Raw genomic sequence first — 21,548 nt, 5'->3', positions numbered from 1 at the left:
TCCCCTCATCTTGGCTACCTGCTCCTTCCCTCTCTCATGTGCAATTGTCTTCCCTCTCACACTGGCACATGTTAGAGGCGGCCGACTTTCCCAGGACCAAGGGTCAGGACATGTGCTGAGGAGGGTCTCTTGGGCCCGGAGATTAGCATCTAAAGAGGGGGCTAGTTGTGCAAGGGTCAAGCGTTCAGTACTTTGCCCAGGCCCTGGGAACACTCGCAGCGGATCTCCTGCCTAGGTAAGTACCAGACTGTTCTAATATGTGGTTTCCAAAGAAGCTTTAGCCAGAAAGAGGGCTTGAAGGTGAAATGAGATCTCTGGCAAGAACTGGTCTGCTCAATCCAAATATCACAGTTACTGCATGAGGCTAAGATTAATTTCCTGAGATTCCCTCTCATTAATTAATAGTGTCCTCTGCCATCCTCAGGGGACACTTTGTTTAAAATTCTGTTCACACATTATTTTATTCTCTCTGCAACTCAACTACGAGATCCCTGAGGATGAGGCTGCCTGGTATGGCTTTGTACACCCTTGGGACATGGTGAATGATGACTCTTAGGCTAGGCTTTTCCTTCTCTTCCAGACGATAAATGGGCAGGGGGTTGACCACCTTTTCCTTGGAGACAACTGCTCCTCAACCAGAATTGTGTTCACGTGTTGACCGCTTATTTCTTTTCACAAATTTGAAGAGTAAATTTGTTGTAAATGATAAAAGTAATATAAATATATTACAGCAAATTTGGACACTTTAGGTGTGAGAATCATTCCTGTCGTTACTACACGAATGCAGCTACTCAGCACTTTTATACGCATCTTTAATATATTTCTAAGGACAGTGTACTTGAATATTATATTTTGAAGATTGTAATATTCCATTCTAAGCATTTTTTCTTTTGTTTAATCATCCTCATAAATGTTATTAGGATGTCAAACTTTATTTCACTATATTCCTATTATTATCTCTTAGAAACAACATTATTTATTCCTCATTGGTATTTACTGGATATACCATCATTTATTTTCTTATTGTTGTCTATCAGCTATACCACTATTTATTTACCTATTTTCTCATAGTCTCACACAGATGATTAAATTATTATTAAGTGACTATTGGTTTAGGAATTTGGATTAGGAATTTGAATCCTATTTGGATTCAGTTGGCAAAGATCATTATTATTATCATCTAGCATAGTATTTGGCTCTATAGTTGGCACTCAAGTAATGTTGGTTTTCTTCTTTCTTCTTCTCTTTCTCTCTTCTTTATACCAACCTTATGATTATTTCTTGTACTGCAAGCCTGAGGGCATGGCATATATTTAATCCAGAGATTTCTAACGTTATCATGTAAGTTTGCCCTGGCGATTTCAATTTCTAATTTGTGGGCAGTATTGTTATTCTGATCCCAGGGGTTTACTTTTCTTTATATAATTTGGTCAGGTACTTTGATTCATTCTTACCAGACACAGAATGTTAGAGCCGCAGAGGATTGTGGAAATCACCTTAGCCAATGATTTCCAATGGGCTGCACATCAGAATTTTGCAGGGTGCTTAAGAATACTGATTCCTTACTAAATCTTAATTTGGTGGATGAGGACTGGGAATCTGCATTTTAACAAGCATCCCAGTGTTCTGATTCAGGCGGCAGAAGGACCATAATTTGAAGTTGCCATTTGGCTAGTAGACTTTGCTAACTTTTTAAAGTTAATGTTAGATTTTCATCATGTTCAGTCTTTTGCTTTTAAAACTAATTGAATCTTGAGGCGACTTAGAATAGGAGGCAAATCTTACAATCACAATTCTATTCTGCAACAGGAAATAAGCTTTAAATGAATCTTAACATTTTACTTGACACATTACTATGTTTAAGTGTATTAAAGATGTCATTGAAAGGAGCAGGGGAGGAAAATGAACTTGATTTGGCAGGTAGGTGTTCACAGTACTATTATCTACAACTGTCTATGCTGATTGACAGCACACACATTACCTCTTAACAGGCATTGTACTCACTTGCATTAGATTTAAGTGTACAGCATTTTTACTGAATATTGGAAACTGTTTTAGTTAATAGTATTAATTGTGCATAGACCAACTTTCAGCCACTCTTTCAATGTGCTTAATGGATAATAAACCAAAAGGTTCCGTGGACCTCTGCTCAGAGTAAATTTAGGTCAACACTGTCATGTTGCTTAAGCATTATGCATTTTGAGTAGGGCAAATGTTTAGTAGTTCAGAGAGGGAGTCTTACTGGTATCGTAGGCATGGAAACTGAAACTCAGAAAGGCGAAGCGCTCGAAGTCACTCAGCCACAAGGAGCAGAGTCAGAGTCGGAGCTCACATCTTCTGGGTCCTGGTTCTCTGCTCTTTCTACCATATCAAACTGCCTTTTTTGCATAGTTTCTATCTAACAAGAAACACTTGGTCTAATAGCTGGTAGAAATGCTATAATCCATCTTTATATTGCAAAGAGCATTGAAGTAAGGAATTCTACTCAATATTTTCTTTTGGAAAACCAAACATGCTTTATTTCATTTTTTTCACAATTTATTTAAACATCTCACATATACAAAATAGGTACAATTTAATTTTTCTGCTTGTCTGAGAAACAAGGCTTCTTTGGAACCATGGGAAAGGATGAAAATGAGACTGGAGAAGAACAAATGCTGAATTTAAAGAAGAGGACAATGTTGGGCAAATGCTCTGCACACTTTTATTTGGGGTTAAGATGTAAAATACTGATGCTCAATCAAATAAAAAAATACACAATACAACTCAATACAGAGCAGTATTTCTTCTCAATTCTTCTAGCACCATCAACATTCTTCAAGTATCTGAAATACTATTAATTAGCACCTTTGTATTTTGAACAAAACAAAACAAGTACCTCAGCTCATCTTGGTCTAGGTCAGCACCTAATGGTGTGGATCACACTCACAGGAAAGTGTTTTGAGGTAGTTTAAACCTTTGGAAGTTTGGGTTTTAAACTTCCCTCTGTGGAAGATATTCAAAAGCCACAAGTGGTGCAAATGTTCATGGTTTTTATTTTATTTTTCAATTTTCATTTTGGTTTTCTTACAAAGGTTGACATTTTCCACAACAGGTGTAAGAGTGCTGAAAAAAATTCCAAATCTTTTGGGGAAGGGGAGAGGAAGAGGGGATTAATTAAATTGTATTGCACAAGGCTCTGATCGATCCTTCTCCTTCTCTTTCGCCCGCAATTTAAGCAAGTAGATGTGCAGAAGAAATGGAAGGATTCAGCTTTCAGTTAAAAAAGAAGAAAAAGAAATGGCAAAGAGAGAAAGTTTTTTCAGATTTCTTTTTTTTTAATTTAGGTTGAGTTCATTTATTTGAAACAGACTGGGCCAATGTCCAAACCGAATTCTTGGTCAGCGCCACCGATGTCCAAAAGTGCAATGTCAAGGATGGGCAGGCGAGATGGCTTATTTGTTTTGTATTCAATGATTGTCTTTCCCCATTCATTTGTCTTTCTCTGTTTAAAAAAAGAGAAGAAAAAATATGCATAAAGCAGCACTATTTCCAAATCTAATATATTATATAATACTAAATTATTATTAAATACAATACAATTGCATTTATTATATTATATTATTACAAACTATGTAACTCTATACTATAGTATATTATATAATATTATTATATAATAATATATTATAATATCATTAATATATAATATTGTATATTATGTAATGTTATGTAATGAACATTAGATATCATGAAAACCACTTTTTGGCTTATGTCATTCTGAAGATGTGTGTCCCAGATCAACAAGCTCATCTTTGAAAAACCAGCATTAGGAGTATCTTTAGGGTGAGAGGTTTCCTATCAGTCTAATTTTAAAATAAACATTTCAATACATATGCCAGGTGATTTATTTCTATATTTCATTTTCCAGATGTGTGTGTATGGGGTGGGGAGAGTTGGGTGGGTATGCATGCTGCTATTAGTAAATTTTACTTTTTCTTCAATCTATAGCATATCGTAGAGAAAGCATAAAGAAAAATTAAATGTAGGCCATACTAATAAGGAAAATAAAGTACACATAATTATAAATTTTGGCTTGGGCCCTTTTAACCTCAACTAATTTTAAGTTATGGGCACACATCATCATTTAAGAAACTCATGTTAAAAGACACACAACTAATACATGGACATAGTATATATTTTAGGATTTCAGATAGTTTCTTAAGGCAAGATCTGATAAGAATACTCTGGATCTACTATCTGAATTTAAATAAATACCTTTATGAAGAAAGATCAAATAAGTTAGATCTCTCTCATTCATCTGTTCATTTAATGGTCCAAGCTAGAACTCCACCTCTCCCAATTCCCCTAATAAATGCTATTCCCATATTTCACTTTTACTTACAGAGCAGCCATCTACAAGAACAGTATAAGTGAACCTGCTGTTGCCCTCAGCAACAAGTTCAACATCATTGGAGCCTTGCAGAGTGACAGCCTTTTTCAGATTGCCAGTTTCCTCATCCAAGTAGGCAATGCTGTTCTTGCAGTGGTAGGTGATGTTTTGAGAGGCATGGTTAGCCAGCAGGCGCATGAAGGCAAGTTGGGTAGCCATTTCCTTGGTGGTTACTCCTTCAACATTATATTCAAACTACAGAGAATAAGATGGAAATTCTAGTTAAATGGAGAAGGACTCAGATACTAAGAGTCAAATTAAAAAAAAAGTCTGGATAAGGAGGAACAATGGACTCAGATCTGAACCTTCTGAAAAAAGGTACGATTCAAGGAAACTCAATTCACTTGGCTTTGAAGTATTAGGTACCGAGAAGGAACACAGGAACTACCTGGTTGAGACAAGGTCATCTCAAAAAGGTACCTGTTTCAATAAGCTTTCATATGTACGCTACTTCTTTAGAATAAGAGAGCAAGGAGATAGAGATTTCGACCTCTTTCTTTTTCTGTAATTCTCACCAGTAGGCATTCAATGAAGTTGGTGAAAACGTTTGATTAAAAATTCAGAAAGGCTCATGTTCTGAAAATCCATATGCATGGGTATGGGGCTACATGCTGGCAGGACTCCTACACACTAAGTGACATGAGTTGGTTTCTCCAGTGATTATCAGTTAAGTCAAATCTGAAATAATAACTTTGAATTGTATGGATATGTCCAATCAATCCATCGTTAATGTGCAATCCTGGATAGAACTGGGATCCAAGAAAAGAGCAGGCTCTTTAAATAAGCCTATTTTGACAGGGGATTAAAATGTAGATAATTATAAAGCAACCAAACCTAACAACATATTATTTAGTAGGAGAAGGAATGTTGGTAGGATTCCTCACCTGTGTACCACCATTGATAGTTTCTCCTAACCAGATGTGCTTCTTGGCCTTGGAACTTCTGTACCAGTTCTTGGCTGGGATGTTTTCAGGTTGAGCCCGGATGCAGGTTTCACCAGTAGAGAAATCACAGTATACTTTGATAGCATCCATAGTGCATCCTTGATTAGGGTCAATCCAGTAGTAACCTTTTAAGAAAACAAGACTCAGATCATAAAACCTCTCATTAAGTGGAGCCTAGGTTTTAATAACTACTAGTCAAAGATTTTGATTCCCATAAATAACATTTTTGATTGTACTGCTATATTGTCTAGCCTACTTTTAACAGAAAGAGTGGCTATTTTCAAGATTAGACAGTTCCTCCTCTCCTCTCCTCTACAAAAAATCAAATCAGGGGACATACTACCACGAAAAGGGCAAAACCATATATTAAGAGAAGCTTGCGAATGGGTGCCAGTTGGGAGAAGAAAATGCTTTGATTTCACATAACGCAATTTTTACCCAAATACCTTTTCATTCTAAATGTCACTGGCAACTGATTTTGAAAAGCTCAACATGTGAGAAGGGTCAGTCTGGCTTGGACACCTTGACCTACCGCTGCTCCACTCTGGGTGGCTAAGTCTCAAGTCACGGCATGTGCGAGCTGGGTTCTTTCTAGAGCCTTCGGGAGTAAGAAGGGTCTCGATCTGGTTGTTGAGAGATTTCAGAGTAGCGTCAACTTCATAATCCTTAGGCCTGAGAGAGGGTGGTGAGCGAGGCTGGTCAGCCCTGTAGAAGTCTCCATCATAACCAAAGTCATAACCACCACCACTTGGGCCAGGAGGGCCAGGAGGGCCAGGGGGACCAGGAGGGCCCTGCAAAGGTGAAAGTGAGAAAGAAGAGGCTTTGTATTTGGTTACGGCGAGACACATCAATGACAGCAGGTTTTCAGTTGAGCGTCACACAAAAGCATGTTCTAATAAGTGAAAAAGAATCAAGTTCATGTAAATAAACAACTTGCTCCCAGGCATACTTGCAGGGATGGGCTTAAGCAGCTCATTACATACAGACAATTTTTATATATTTTAGAAAACATGGAAGTGGAGAACTACTTTAATGTGCTGTCATAATTATCTTGTTTAGTATGAAGAAAATATTCCTTGAGTTAGTGATGCCCTTTATTATTTCCCAAAATCATACTTACAGCGGGACCTTGGCTACCCTGAGAGCCACGAACACCAGCAGGTCCAACTGTACCAGGCTGTCCACTGCGACCATCTTTACCGACAGGGCCAGTAGGACCAGCAGGGCCCTAGGGAAGAAGGACATCAAGCCTGTGTGAGTCAGCAAAAACCCCACGAGGGAGCAGAGGCTGGGGTTTGCTGCCTGTAGCAGGCTCTGTTTCAGAGAGAAAGTCTCAGATTGACTTACCCTAGGACCAGCGGGACCCACAGAGCCAGGAGCACCTTGATCACCGTGTTGACCCTTTAATGAGAGAACAGGAAAATCACACTTTCAGAACATGTGTCAATAAATAGATTTTTGGAAACTGAATGGAAAACTTTAGTTTCAATGGGCTCTGGATTGAGAAAATTGAAAATGTAAAATGGGGCTCTTTTCTCCCGTTATGTCTATTACATTCAATTATTTTTTTCTACAAGTAATTTCAGCAGCGCAATATTAGTCATTCTTCTAATTATATTTATTTTAAGTGGGGTTGAAGGACATTGTTGCCAAGAGATTTTAATATCTGTATATTTCTATCTCCTGTGACCTTCACCTTTTCATGTTGGGATGAAATAGCATTATCTCCGAGAGATGGAGTTAGCCAGAAAATGGGAAATGGATATAATGCAGGACATTTTAAAACAACAGCAGTGAAAATTTGAGGAAGATCATTCTGAGTTGAAGGCCTTTAGGATCCGTATACATGCTGGATGTCCACATCTTACTTACAGCAAGACCAGGAAGACCTTGCAATCCATTGTGTCCCTTTATGCCAGGAAGACCTCTGGGCCCCTTATCACCAGGCTCTCCCTTGTCACCTCGAACACCTTGTGGGCCCTGTAAAGAAAGAGGACAGATAGGACATTTACCTTCTTTAAAAAATGACACTCACTTCCCCACAAATATTGTTTAATCTGTTTATAAAGATAACTTAAGACATTCAAAAGTCTAAAAGCCATGTGGATGCTACTCCCATCTCTTCCTTTAATCTGCTTTAGTTGAGCTATCTGCAAAGTGGCTAGATCTTCTTGAGTATTTGGTACAAATAAGCAGAAGACATACGAAATAGAAGAGATTTAACAGCTATTTGTAGAAATTCTCAACATGGATTAATTTTGTTTTTGAAATATGAAGTCTAGTCTATATTATGTATTTTCTTAATGGGCAGTCTGGACCGATCCTCCCTAAATGTTAATTTGTAAAGAAATCTTCACCATGTACATACACTAGGACCTCTTGGACCAACGGCACCGACAGGACCAACAGAACCAACAGGACCCTGTGAATTGGAAAAGAAAAATGCAACTCATCAGCCAAGCCCAAGATCCTCCTCTCCAGGCTCCCATAGTTCCCAAGTGTGGGGGAATCAGAAGTGAAGCCTATGAGGATGACATCAGTAAGGCACTGGTATTTACAAACTTACAGGTTCACCACGGTTTCCATGTTTGCCAGTGGGACCCACGGGGCCATGAGGACCAGGCGCACCCACAGCACCAACGGGCCCAGCGTTGCCAGGGTAACCACGTTCTCCCTACCAAAGACAAAATGAAGTTTAGCATCAATCTGGACTGTATTTTAGTTGCTTTGAAATTAGGGAGAGATGACGACATGTACTGACCTTGTGTCCAGGTTGGCCATCGCGGCCTGGAGGACCATCACTTCCAGGGTTGCCCTGTAAAGACACCATGCCAATTAAGGAACTTAGTGAGGCGCTGTAGCCCATCAGCCCCTATAGCTCAGCTACTTTGCCTTCATCATTCCCAGTGCTCAATAGTGAAACCCCTTTCAGACTGTTAAAAAATAGGAACAAGAACTTGGTAACCTAGATTTTTCTTAGAGGTGTTTCTAATATTTTGGCCAACTTCAACGTACGCTAGTTAAAGAACCATTCCCAAGCCCAAGTAATTTTTCATATTTTCAATCCTAAGAGTGGTCAGTACATGTTGATATTATGGAAAAACAGACCATCTTGTCCAGAAACTTGGAACAAGAGAACCTCAGCTCAGGACATAAAGTTTCAAATAGTGAAATACTCCTAGGTTTTATTTTACAAACCAAGTGTCAGACTCACATCACGACCAGCTTCACCAGGAGCACCATTAACTCCAGGTGCACCCACAGCACCAGGGGGACCACGGGCCCCAGGTGGGCCTGCAATGCCGAGAGGACCAGGTTCACCCTAAAGAGGCAGAGAAGACAAAACAACATTTCTCTCATTGGATTGAATGATAATATCATCTTCCCAAAACAAACCTAGCCAAGAGATTCCAGATTGAAGAGAGAAGAAATTGCAAGTGAATGGGCCACAAAGTAGGGTAAGGTTGGCCATTGTGGCCTGACCTGTGCCTTAATTGGCACAAAGATAAGAAGTGTCATTAGTGTCATCTTTGCCCTCCTCCTACACACTTGAGATGGTCAGCTTTAGGTAATTTTAGAACGTTGCTCTGTACAAAGTGAGGCTAGTTTCATTCCATATCCCAAGTGAAATGAATTCACAAAGTTGAGAGAGTTTATGGAGATGAGATGGTACCTAGTTGCTGTCACATATAAGGTTTACTGGAATGATTCAGAACTTCCAGAGTTTCATTCTTCCTACAGGATAAATGATGCCAGCATTTCATAGTGCAGAGGAGTAAATGCAATTAGAGTTTATATCATTCTTAAGCATGTAAAAGGAACAAAAATCATTCTGCATAATGTTAAGCTGTGTCTTTGTAGCTTGTGTCTAAGTAAGGTGGTATTAAAGCTTCTTAGATAAGTGACATGTGATCTGTATAAAGAAAATGCCATGAATAAGAAAATCTTAAGTGGAGTTATTCAGTGATCAATCTGTCAGATTTGAAGTGGCAGCTTTTAAAATCTTTTATTATGTTAAGGAGAATAAGAATGGTGTCACACACTCACCAGAGATCCAGCAACACCTGGTAGACCACGTTCACCTCTAGAGCCTGGGAGACCCAGAATTCCGGGAGCGCCGAGAAGACCTTGAGGACCTGGGGTGCCAGGAGGTCCCTGAACAAGAGGAAAAATACTGAGTATTACTCATAAGACCCTAGATGATAACAGAGGTTGGCTTGAGGATTGTGAGAATGAGCTATCTTCAGTTTACAAAAAGGCTAGTGACCTCCTATTAGCAGGACATATCCTTGGATATCTTCTCTAGTGATGAAAATGAGTTCACATCTTGGCATGTATATTTCTTTGTGCATAGTTCCTCCTTGAGACCAGTGGAACAGCATTAAAAAGTATGTGGTTGAGATTAATGAAGCCATCTTGAGTCATGGAATAGTTTTTACGGAATCTATACTGGGAAGCAAATTTCAATCTTGGCCTCTAACTCTACCAGGGCTAGTAAAGCCATGTTCAGAGTAGCAATAATATCGACAGCACATGTTTAAGGAATTGGTACTCACTGAGATTGATTAATTTACAGTAGGATGAGCACAGCAATGGGATTCTGTTCTAATCCCAGTACCAGTAAGGTGCCTTCAACAGCTTAAAGGGCCATTTTGATAAAACAATGAGTTCTCTCATTTATTGTCATCCCCATCTAGTGCTTGCTGAGCATCTGCTGAAGCTATGACACCTCAATATCTGTTGGGCGGATTTCCTGGCTCAACTGAGCTCTACTTGAGAGCCCGCAATACTCGTCAATGAATATATGCCACTTGAAGATTTGTGGAAGAGCTTTATTTTAATTCAACACAAGGTATTAGGAAAGAGGACTTTGAAATCACTTACAGCAGTACCAGGCTCTCCAGAGGGACCCTTCTCTCCAGCAAAGCCAGGGGGGCCAGATGCACCTGTTTCTCCTGCTCTGCCAACTGGACCTTGGTCACCACGAGGCCCACGAAGTCCTTCTTTACCAGCAGCACCAGGGGGACCAGGGGGGCCAGAGATACCCTGTGAGCAAACGTACAAGGTCATTTACTTTTGGTTAATCATCACGGACCTGGAAAACAGATGCTGAGGTTCTACTTAGTAGTAAGATGCAAACAGTGTGAAGCAACAAAATAATATCCTGGCCATTTGGGGGAAATGTTCAGACTTTTTAACATTCTGTCTTGTAGAAAGAAGCAACTCCTGTCTTCCTTCTTATGAGGCTGTAATAAAGTGAACGGCTGAGACAGAGGCTATGGCAAATGTGAGGGAAAGCAATGCTGTGCCACCAGTAACCTGGCATATTGGAATCAGAACTGTGTAGCGTTCTAAGACTGAATTGTAAATGAATGAGACATTGTGTTTTGGAGGACTCCGCTCATTTCTTTTCGAAGAAAGCCAATACTGGCATTTTGTTCATAATTGAGGAATCACATATGCTCTCAACTAGCTTTAATTAAATGCCTATAGGGATGAAGATTTTTCTGTTACGAACCTGTAAAAGGATTCCAAGAAATCAACATCTTTGCCATTTTTTTCCTCTGAAACCTTAACCGGAAGACTGAATCCTTGGTAATTAATTAAATTCTCTTGAGTCCTGACAGGAGAGTCTGAATCAGAATTAAATTAGAGGCCAAACCACCTTTAAATTCAGGAACAATTATACCTTAACAATGGAGGCAGAATGTTGGCCATAAAGGGTAATTAGATATAGAAATATCTGATATGTGACTAAAACTGTTTTGGTTTTTATTTTTAACAGAGAGACTTGCCCCTAAAAGAGGACTTACGTTCACATGAATAAAAAACCTCTTAAATTGATATTATAAAATATAATTTGTGATGATTTTGCCTTAATGGTTCAGAAAAAGTGATTTCAGATCAGGAAAGTAATAGCAAAGTACTAGGAGCATGTTTTCATAGAGTTTCTGAGCGGTTTCCTACTAAAGGCCAGATCTTTTGGCTAGAGTGAATGAAAACGTATTTTGAAGTGATTTACTTACAGAGGGTCCAGGAGGACCAGTCCGTCCAGCAGCACCAGGGAAACCAGTAACACCCTAAGAACCAAGCACATTAAAATTCCACAGTCAACACCAACTCCAGGGCTTTGGGTAAGACAGAAATTTCTCCTCTGGCAAATCCTCAAGCACGTGACCAAGAGTAGTTAGTGGCAGCCTCATATATGGTATTATTTAACCAGGATCCCAAAGACCCTCCACCTCTACACATTTTCCTGACCAGCATGCTCCCAGTTGCAATACCATATTTTGCAGTGAGGCTCTGATGATCCTTTTAGAAATGCTAACATATTACCCGATGGTTGTAAGAGCAAGAAGATAAGACACTAGGCCCTTATTACACATTGATGGGTGGACATTAGCAACTGTCTTAACCAGGCTGGGTGCTAAGTGAATGGACACTGAATAAGTAATTTTGTTTACAGAGGAAGGTACAACAAAAGATGAAGAGTATTAATTGCTGTCCAATGAAAGAAGGAAGGAGTCAGTGGAGTTCATTCCTAGGGAGCTCTGAGTCTCTAAAAAGTCAGTATGCCAAGGGCAAGGACTTCATCAGGCAGAAGGGAGGCATCTACAAAAGGATAAAGGGCACCAAAAAAATATTTTATGCATCTCACAATTAAACTACCTGAGATTATCTTTGATTATTTCCTCAAGTGAGGTGGTAGCAACATACACTGCACTGGAATTCAGTTAACATCCCGTGAACTTGACCTTAACTTCAATAGCAGAATTTCTTTGAATAGAGTCAACTTGAATTTCAAGAGTATCCTTTTTACAGTCCAAAGTTACCAAAAATTTCCAAACTCTCAAGTTGTCCCTAATAGAGTCTGAAGAAAAAAGTTATGAGAGTCCATTGTAAATACTCACAGGGGGGCCACCATCACCACGACTTCCAGCAGGACCAGGGGGACCATTTGGACCCTAAATGGAAACAAAAAAAAGATGAGATCAAATCACAAAACAATTCTTACAAATGTTACTCTTTTCTTCAAAGGGATCATTCTTATGTCCATTAAAAGCAAATCCAGAAATTTAAAATGACTATCTGTGTCACATAAAATAAACGTCCTTACTTCAATATTATCATCCTTATGGGGTTACTGAAGTAAGATAAGACAACATTTATGAAAATTTTATAAATTGTAAAGCAGTATGCAAATGTTAATTCTTATTTTTTCAATCATCTCCTATCTGGTACATAGTCTAGTGTACAGCAGGCACTTGATTGATTTATGTTGAATTATAAGATTTCACAGGCTGTGTTGACCACCAAGGAATTCAACTTACAGATGGGCCAGCAGCTCCAACGGGGCCTGTGGGACCAACAGGACCATTTTCACCCTTGGGCCCTTTGGTTCCTCTCTCTCCTTTGGCACCAGGTTGACCAGCAGCACCCTGTTGGAAAGGAACAGTTATAGTTCAGGTATTCCACGTCGCTCTACTTGCCAACTTGAGATGTTTTCAGATTAACCTTCATTACATGATACTCACAGCAGGACCAGCAAATCCATTGGGACCAGCGGGACCAACTTCACCACGTTCACCCTGGGTGGGAGAAGAGATTTAAAAATGTTTTAGCAATCTTGGATTCATCAATATCTCAAAGTTATGAGTGTCCAAAATGACCCAGGTTTCTACTTACAGGGCTGCCACGAGGACCAGCAGGACCAGCAGGACCGGCAGCACCCGCTTCACCCTACAATGGACCAAAGATGAGTTTGTTAATGTGCTTCACACAGATCCTCAAAGAGGTAGGCAAGAAGGAACAGTGGTAGACAGCGGGCTCCTGTCAGAGCCTGCAGTTGTACGGGAAGAGATAACGAATACACATCTCACTGAGTAAAATGAAGTGAATTCTTACTCTGCCTTATGTTGCATTTATTTTGGGGGCTGAAGTGGTATTGTCACATACTTGCAAAAACACTATAAATCAGTGCCCACAATACCAGGGGGAGGACATTTTAATTTTCAGATGGACACAGGGCTGAGACGTTTGCTGCAATCTGTGCAATACAATAAATAAGGTCTATTTTAAGTGGACTGCTCGATGTGAAATGGGCACACTATGTATTTTATTGATTTTTTTTTTTTTTTACAATTGAAGGCTTTCAGAAGGCTCAGTGCATTAGGATATTGTTAACGGGCAACAGGGAAAGACTTTAAAACAAATGATAGGGATTAAAGTATAGATCAGATGGCTGGCACATCTACAGGAAGGGAAAGGCAGCTTTAAACACGCAGCATTTGTTTCCTGCTGCCGCATCACAACAGACAGGTTTTTAAATAAGTGGGCTTTATACCAAGCCACATAAATGAATTGCTGGGCCTCTTTGGGGCAAGCAGGAAATTTTAGATACTGCTCTCGGTTCAAAGAGATGCAACTCAGTGAAAATGAGTGCTTACCCGGTCACCATTGGCTCCAGCAGGACCAGGGGCACCTACAGCACCAGGAGCACCCTAGTACCAAAAAGGAAACAAGTCTTAGTAATGACACCCCCATGCCATCAAAAGTGAACCTTGCCATTCCCCTTGCTACGCTTCTACAGTGACTGAACGCTTTTACAGCACACTTTGGGTGGACATCAAGAAAACCGTTGCTGCATTTCAGTCCTAATTACCAAGACTATTAGAAGCCACTCTCAGGATGACAGTACCCCAGCGACAAAGGTTACGGAAATGTGTAAGTCAGGGGCAGGTTAGGAACTGGGGAGATCTGAAGTCTCTGCACTTGTAAAATTTCCTGGAGAGCAGAAATGAGTAGCCTTGTTTGGAACTCTTAGGATGCGTGGTTCAGAGAAAGGTCTGTTACGAATGTGCCACAGCAAGTTATCCTTTCTGAGGGAGAGGTGAGGAGAAAGAACCAAGGCAGCTCATGACCCTGAAGAGTCATGAAGCCAATACTCTAGGTACGGTTGTGACACCTGCATGGGATTATCTTTGGCATCTCCATGGCATTAACAGCCCATCTTTGGGACTGCTCTTTGAGTGGTAAATTCTTTGAATTTACACATTTGAATAAATAGGACCTTGTTAGAGGTTCCGGCATCTTCAAATGTAAGAATTAGTGTTTTTTCTAAAGTCCCACAATAACTTAATCATTTAAAGTTCTATTAACCTAGGGCTTTCGGTCTGCAGCTTGTAGTTGGAAGAGTTAACACTAAGGAAGGTAGAAAATTCAGGCTCTGATTTTCAAAGGGATAAGTCCTGTTGAATTTTTCTTTTGGAACACGTAAAATGCTGTTATTAGTCATAGGTCCAGGAAGGAATGGAAACTCTTTTACTAAACCTGAATCCATCTTTCATCAGTTCTATTTTGGAAAGCTTCTCCACTCAAATTGAGTGAAACATAAAAACAAAACAATCTAAGTACAAATAAACAAAGAAAATTCTACTCACTCGAGCACCGTCTCTGCCTGGGTTACCGATTTCCCCTCTGAGACCAGTCTCACCCTGAAAGTAAAAAGCAAGAGCAACTTTTTGTTTCTTGGCCAAATTTTTGAGTCAAAATCATTCTGAAGCATTTTTATGGAAGATGCTATAATACCGTCAGTCATTTAAGATCTTTAGAAATGTCTGGATTCCCTACCATTCTACAGGACATTGAATGAGGAAAAAAATAAGGAAAAAATCATTCAGGGCCCTTTCCAGATTATCGTTCAATATTCTTTTCCAATTTCCATACACCCTCCTGAAGCATAATCAAGCAAGGTAAAAATTCATGTGGACAGAATTATAAGGCAGCACTACAATGGGCTGCAGTGCCTGATGGCTCTTACGGCATAGCTAATGCAGCAGCACGGATGACAGCTGTTCAATATAGCTTCTTCCCATTAATTAGGGCAGGATGAGGCATTATTGTTAGTGGCATTAAAATGAGCCTCATGTATTACTCAACACCATCTGTTTGTGTGAAATTCCATGGTAGCAAGGAATTTTGCCAGATTAGTGAGTTTAGAAATGCGTAGGTGCTAGGTGGCAGAGGGAAATGTATATAGATAGATATCAAAATGCTACCAGACCACCTGCCAAAAACTGTAAAAGTTGGACAACCTTGTGCAGCCTTCTTTGCTAGAGTTCATCAACAATGTGTATCAGGGTCCAACACTGAGAGGGTACCTTTTCTCCCTTGCCTCCAGGTATGCCAGCAGCACCCCTCTCTCCTGGGAGTCCACTAGGACCAGATGGACCAGCAGTGCCTGGAGCACCAAGCACACCAGGTTCACCCTTGAATCAAAGACATGTGAAATCAATTATTTCAATGGCAAAAGAAGAAAACGAAGACTCAAACTCTTGAAGGATTCCAATTTAAACATTTAATAGAAAGCATTCTTGCCTGCTTAGAGACACAAAGGAAGGCTATTGAAAGAAGGGAGAATATAACAGAGGGAGATGCTATTAATGACACAGTGACAAAAGAGAAGAGGGTAGTGGGAGTGGGTGGCCGTGATTTTTTTTCTATAGTCTGCTCCCAATTCTTTTAAGGCAGGCAGGCATGGAAAAAGAAGAGGATAGGACAATGGGAGGCAGAGAATGAAAAATATTTGCCCACAAATATTTTTCAAGGATAAGACTCTTAGCCCAGACAGGAAATACAGAAAGAGACCTCATCAACTGGTGAGATGTTTCTGTTTTAATCTCCCTAAGAGTGGGGACTAAAGGTCCCATTTTTATATATACCCTACAATTCCATATACTTAAAATCTGTTGACTAGCTTCTGAGATATAAAACCTTTTGAAAGTACTACCTAATAGAATCATATTTCCTTTCTTATTTCCTTTCTCCCTCTTAACTTGTTTTTACTTTTTTCCAATATCCTTCCACATACCAAAATAGCTTTTTGTAGCTAATCTTTAAATTCTTTTTCTTAAGGGTAAGAATAAGAAGTCACATGAATTGCCTTCTCTTTATTGTGGTTAAAGTAATTTGTTTTCCAGAAGTATGTAATTCCATCTATTCTAAAATTGAAACCACAGATTCTATTCCGAAACACAAGTTTTCAGGCTTATGTTTCTGGGGTGAATACACTGTTCATTTAATTTTTATCAGCATAAATTCTCTTATTATTAAAATTTAGGTTACTTTTTGAAATTTTATTCTACTAAGTAGGATGTTGAGAAGGTAAAAGTTTATTCTCTACAAATAGTGTCCAAATGTATATGATGTTTCTGGATTAAAACAAAAGTATGAGCGGTCTGATGAGAAAAGAGCGAACACCCACACTAATTCATTTATGTGGCTGGAACACTGGGATTTCCCTTCTTTTGGGATAATTCAGGTCCACTGGAATCAGATTATTTACTGAGATGGAAATCATCAAAGAACTGGAAATAAATTAAAATCCTAAAAAATAATTCATGCACTATTGTAAAGGATCTACTCATTCTAGAGCGTCCTGGGCTAAAACATCAATAGAGAACATATTACCTTGTTTCCATCAGGCCCTGGGGGTCCAGAAGGACCTCGGCTTCCAATAGGACCAGCAGGACCAGCAGCACCACTTTCACCTGGGGGACCACGCTCCCCCTGTAAAAAAGGGATTAGAAGAAGTGTTCTACTGTTCCTCGCTGTGGAGACACTTTACACCTCAGAGTTCACGCTTGTTGAGCTTTTGAATCTTGGTTCTGCTATTTCTTAGCAAAGTATAATTTTTTTTGCCTTAATTTCTCTACTAATAAAATGAAAGGATGGGATGAGATAATCTCGAAAGTTTCATTCAGGTCTAACGTTCTGTGGCTACAAATCCAAAATTTGTTGCTGCTAGAGTATAATATTCCAACTTGGGAGCTCATTTCCTTTTTGGTCTTTTCTGTGATAGATCTATAGGTAAAAATAGAGATGCCACTTATGCATAGTATTCAAAGGGAAAGATTGTGTCGTTTTAGGTGAATAGCAATGCCAGGTGTAGATAAGATCATATATTCTCATATCTGTGCTTTCCTTTTACAATTGCATACAATAATGATACAGCAATTATAATATTTAACACAGGACATATATATATATATCTGTGTATTTGTATATATATGTGTATCTATCTATCTATCTATCTATCTAAATATTTCCAAATTTTCATGTAAATATCACTATGGCATGGCATTTGATGGCCCAGAATATTTAACATGGAAATTCACATTGCAACTGTTTCAAAGGTCCTTGTTATAACTTGTTACTATGGTACTAAACTTGTTTGGGCATCCTAGATATACGGTAACTAGTCACATAACAGGACACTCTAGGACAAACTGATCATTCCAGTTATTTTAATGACAACAGACAAACAATCTATTTTATTTTTCTTTATAAGAGCAGACTCAAGATTTCAGCTTTAGACTTTGAACATCAACATACATTGCATAAATTGGCTTTAAATCTTAGTAAGTCATTACTTTTCTTTGGCTCAGGTTGAGCCACTGTCATAAATACTTCATATTTGTCTACATAAATCACTGAATATAATACATATATTAGTTCATTTATATTTCTTATAATCATGTGGTTTTTGAATAGGAAATATGAGCAATTAAGTAAAATAGTCTACTATCAATTTAGAAATCAAATGCTTTCTAGAGATTATGTTTGACAACAGAAGAGTGTCAGGAACTTGATCAATGGTTTTTAGGACAAAGTACTCCTTGTTTTAAACGCACATCACCAGAAGTTTATGAAGGTTAATCAAGTAACACTTACTCTTGCACCAGCAGGACCAGGGAGACCAAATTCACCAGGGAGACCCTAGGAAAAACACGAAAATAATTGAAGCATGAAATTTATGTATGTTCTCTAAATCCACTTATAATTATGATATTTAGAAAGGTTTTGAAAGAGTGAAATAAGGCCGGATAGGCTCTACCTACATGAGTGTATAAGTACTCAGGCTATTAGGAATAAGAGAATTTTCAGTTGCATATGGAAAGATACAAAAAGTGAGAATTCTCTTGGTATCAAAGATGCATCTATCCCAGAAACTGGTTTCAGAAAACTTAAGTTTCCCATTATTTAGTTATTGCTTTTAAAAAAACTGATAAAACAGACTATCTCCCTTGATAATATGAAAAATAATGATGAACAATATGAGACATTGCCTATTTTTAGCTATATAACAGACTGCTTTCTTAATAGAAATGATCATATTCTGCACATTACCTAGTTAATTGTATACCCAAGTGTGTCTCCTTTATTACTGACCAGCTGTCTCCTTAATGTGCCCCACTGTTGACAAAGGAGACCAGGCCACAGTATGTAACTGAATTGAGGCACATTCATCACAATTACAGAGAAAATGACTCAGAACTCCTGCCCTGATTGTGGATGGCAGTGTCATGTCTGAATGCCAAGAAAAACATTAAAAGCAATTTTTCAGGGTCTAGTTTGGTGGAAAATCAGTGCATTTACTTTCTCTATGGGGAAGGAAATAATTTGTATTTTAACATTACCACGAATAGCACAAAAAGTAAGGCTATTAAATGGAATGTTCATTGATATATTTACTTCCATAATGTGATGTTTCACTCAATCCTTAAAACAAAGGAATGTGAATGAAAATGAGTAACTTGGCTCATTCTCTCCATCAGTACCAACATATGTGAAAGAGTCTCACAAACATATGAAATATGAAATTTCCTGTTGCATATTATAATGGCACTGCAGTAAGGTATTAAACAGGGAGAAAGTTCCAATTTTAGGTGAATTTACTATCTCTTGTGTTACTCACCCTTTCTCCTGGTTTGCCAACTTCACCAGCTGTACCTGCGGGGCCAGGCAGACCCTAGATGAAAGAAATACAAATCTCAATCTTATGGCTATATTTAGGGAATTTGCTAATCACTGGGTTTTGGGGGGAACTACCTAATAGCAACATGATCACTAACTATTGTGTGTTATTGAAGGATTACACAAAAGTTTGCCTGTTGCACCCTTCTTTGCTTCATTTCTGAAGTCATGTTGTGTGTGGCGGCAGAGAGTGGTGTGGTGACATACAGCTGGATGGTCTGACCAAAGGCAGTGTTCTGTATGTTTTAGTTGACTTACTTGGAAGCCTGGAGGACCAGCGGGACCCTGTTCACCTTTTCCACCTTGGACACCCTGAAAGTGAGAGAAAGATAGCATAAATAGAAACGTATGCCACCATTTCTGTCTAGCTATATAACTTCTAGACTGGAAAAAGGAGATGGTCCTTTTGCGAGACTAGATTCATTTTAGGGCAGAAAAGAACAGGAGTGGGAGAAATACGCACCTGTGGTCCAGGAGGTCCCTGAGCACCATTGTTTCCATCAGGACCTGGAGCACCCTAAAATGTTTAACAGAAAGGCAGTTTAAGATGCCTCAAAACCTCAGGTGTTACTTCTTCAAAACCAGCTTGTCATTTTAACATGAGTTAAACTCACTGTGGATTCCCTGCCAATGCCCAAATAGTGCCTACTAATTTTAATATGGCTCATGGAAGTCCATGGACGGAGGGCAATTTATGAAGGTCAGAGAATGCTACTAGCATATTCATAGCCTTTTAATCACAAAGTTAATTAAACAAAAACTAAACCAGTCCATAAATATTTTTGACTTAATATAAATTCTGATTTGTTATAGCTGACTGCCTTGTAAGTGTGGTTAAAAAAAGACATTTGTGATGCTGAAAAGAGCCTTGGGGATGCCATCTTGGGAAGAATGACATCAGATGGCCTCAAAGGGTGTGTGTTTCCTAGGTGAATACTATGTGGATGGATACGTACAGAAGTCATCACCTACCCGAGCACCAGCAAGACCGGCATGACCTTTATCACCAGGTTTGCCAGGTTCACCCTATAACAAACATTAAAAAAAACACCTTACACATTTAATGTCAAATTAACCACGACAATTTTGAAATGTTAATTGCTTGCTTGCTTTTTTTTTTTCTCTGACATTCCTAGTCCTTGAATTCTGTTATCTAAGGCATAATCCATCCTGAAGCAGTTCCATGTACAACAAGGTACACCTGTGTCTACAGAAGCATATGACTCAGGAGAGGGATTTTCAGCAGGTGTACAATGATATATTGGAGATGAGCCGTTAACGTACTAAGTGGCTTGCAGTCTTCCAGTGTTGAAAAGAGCTCCATTGAGGTAGAGTGAACTGAGCCAGGAGAGAAATACTAGAGTTTTGGTGAAATATGGCAAAAAAATGCTGAGAGAAAGGAGGTTGTGGTGATTCTTACTGTGGGGCCCTTGGGTCCAGGGAATCCAATGTTGCCAGGCTCTCCTCTTGCTCCAGCTGGGCCAATTGGTCCAGGTCTGCCGTCTATACCAGGGAGGCCCTGAAACCAGAGTTTATTTAAGGTTTACTCAGCATCGACAGGGTCTCACAACCTCAGGCTTGTGATGCTGCCACGAGATGAAACAGAATCATTTTCTGAATGCATAGAGCTTCCTGTATAAAGTGTCAATAAATTACGAATACATTTTCCTTTTCTAAACAGAATGTCAGGACACACAGAGCCAAGTCAATCTCATATGTACACAATTTCCCTCTCCCCTCTCTTTCCATACCCTTGTCACCGTCTTCAATATTCTTTGCCATGTTTTTCTTTTTCCTTCTTTTCTTTCAGTCCTTGTGTTCATTTGGACTCCATAATTACAATCTATTATTTTGCACTCCCAGATGATGTATGTGGCTGATATTTATTTTCAATGTGTTCATGTATAAATGGGGTGCAGGACAGACTTGATAAAGGCACAATAAGTGTCCTTGAAAATATAATGGAAAATGGGCCATACTTACCACAGGTCCTTCTTTTCCAGCTGGGCCAATATTTCCAGGAGAACCAGGGAAACCCTATAAAATAAGCGAGGATGTTTTCATACTGGCACTTTCACACACATACTCGAGGCTCTGATTAATTGAAATCCCACAAAAGCACTTTTCCTCCACTTTTTGTTTGTTGCCTATGGCAAATCATTAGGGGTATTAGCCACTAGCTGGGAGGTATGAAATCTTTCTTCTTTCTATTCTTTATGCCTTTTTTCTTATTGAATTTTTGTGCCACTGATCTGTTTACAGATATCTCAAGAAACTGTTAAGCAACATACTATATGGGCAAAACATATCATGTTATTTACTTCATAATAGAAAAACAAATACTTTTAGTAAGCAATTTT

General features: G+C 39.0%; 1 protein-coding gene across 1 annotated transcript in view; it reads right to left on the bottom strand.

Moving 5' to 3' along the window:
• Nucleotides 1–3,015: 3,015 nt before the first annotated feature.
• COL1A2 (collagen type I alpha 2 chain) overlaps nt 3,016–21,548 on the bottom strand; it is a 35,112-nt gene continuing 16,579 nt past the window's right edge. Inside the window, exons 24-52 of the mRNA XM_046669132.1 lie at nt 21,172–21,225; nt 20,609–20,707; nt 20,161–20,214; nt 19,652–19,705; nt 19,447–19,500; nt 19,130–19,183; nt 18,106–18,150; nt 16,843–16,941; nt 15,534–15,641; nt 14,814–14,867; nt 13,821–13,874; nt 13,060–13,113; nt 12,909–12,962; nt 12,705–12,812; nt 12,285–12,338; nt 11,400–11,453; nt 10,258–10,419; nt 9,421–9,528; nt 8,588–8,695; nt 8,135–8,188; nt 7,940–8,047; nt 7,742–7,795; nt 7,246–7,353; nt 6,721–6,774; nt 6,494–6,601; nt 5,906–6,164; nt 5,314–5,498; nt 4,382–4,624; nt 3,016–3,484 (exon numbers count right to left, since the gene is read on the bottom strand). Coding sequence (XP_046525088.1) covers nt 3,338–3,484; nt 4,382–4,624; nt 5,314–5,498; nt 5,906–6,164; nt 6,494–6,601; nt 6,721–6,774; nt 7,246–7,353; nt 7,742–7,795; nt 7,940–8,047; nt 8,135–8,188; nt 8,588–8,695; nt 9,421–9,528; nt 10,258–10,419; nt 11,400–11,453; nt 12,285–12,338; nt 12,705–12,812; nt 12,909–12,962; nt 13,060–13,113; nt 13,821–13,874; nt 14,814–14,867; nt 15,534–15,641; nt 16,843–16,941; nt 18,106–18,150; nt 19,130–19,183; nt 19,447–19,500; nt 19,652–19,705; nt 20,161–20,214; nt 20,609–20,707; nt 21,172–21,225 — 2,751 coding nt within the window. The 3' untranslated portion in view covers nt 3,016–3,337. The remainder of the gene's footprint in view (nt 3,485–4,381; nt 4,625–5,313; nt 5,499–5,905; nt 6,165–6,493; nt 6,602–6,720; nt 6,775–7,245; nt 7,354–7,741; nt 7,796–7,939; nt 8,048–8,134; nt 8,189–8,587; nt 8,696–9,420; nt 9,529–10,257; nt 10,420–11,399; nt 11,454–12,284; nt 12,339–12,704; nt 12,813–12,908; nt 12,963–13,059; nt 13,114–13,820; nt 13,875–14,813; nt 14,868–15,533; nt 15,642–16,842; nt 16,942–18,105; nt 18,151–19,129; nt 19,184–19,446; nt 19,501–19,651; nt 19,706–20,160; nt 20,215–20,608; nt 20,708–21,171; nt 21,226–21,548) is intronic.

Source organism: Equus quagga, chromosome 8, assembly GCF_021613505.1.
Source record: "Equus quagga isolate Etosha38 chromosome 8, UCLA_HA_Equagga_1.0, whole genome shotgun sequence".
Classification (NCBI taxonomy): Eukaryota; Metazoa; Chordata; class Mammalia; order Perissodactyla; family Equidae; genus Equus; species Equus quagga.
The sequence above is the reverse complement of the archived record's forward strand: the minus strand, read 5'-3'. Positions and strand labels throughout refer to the sequence as shown.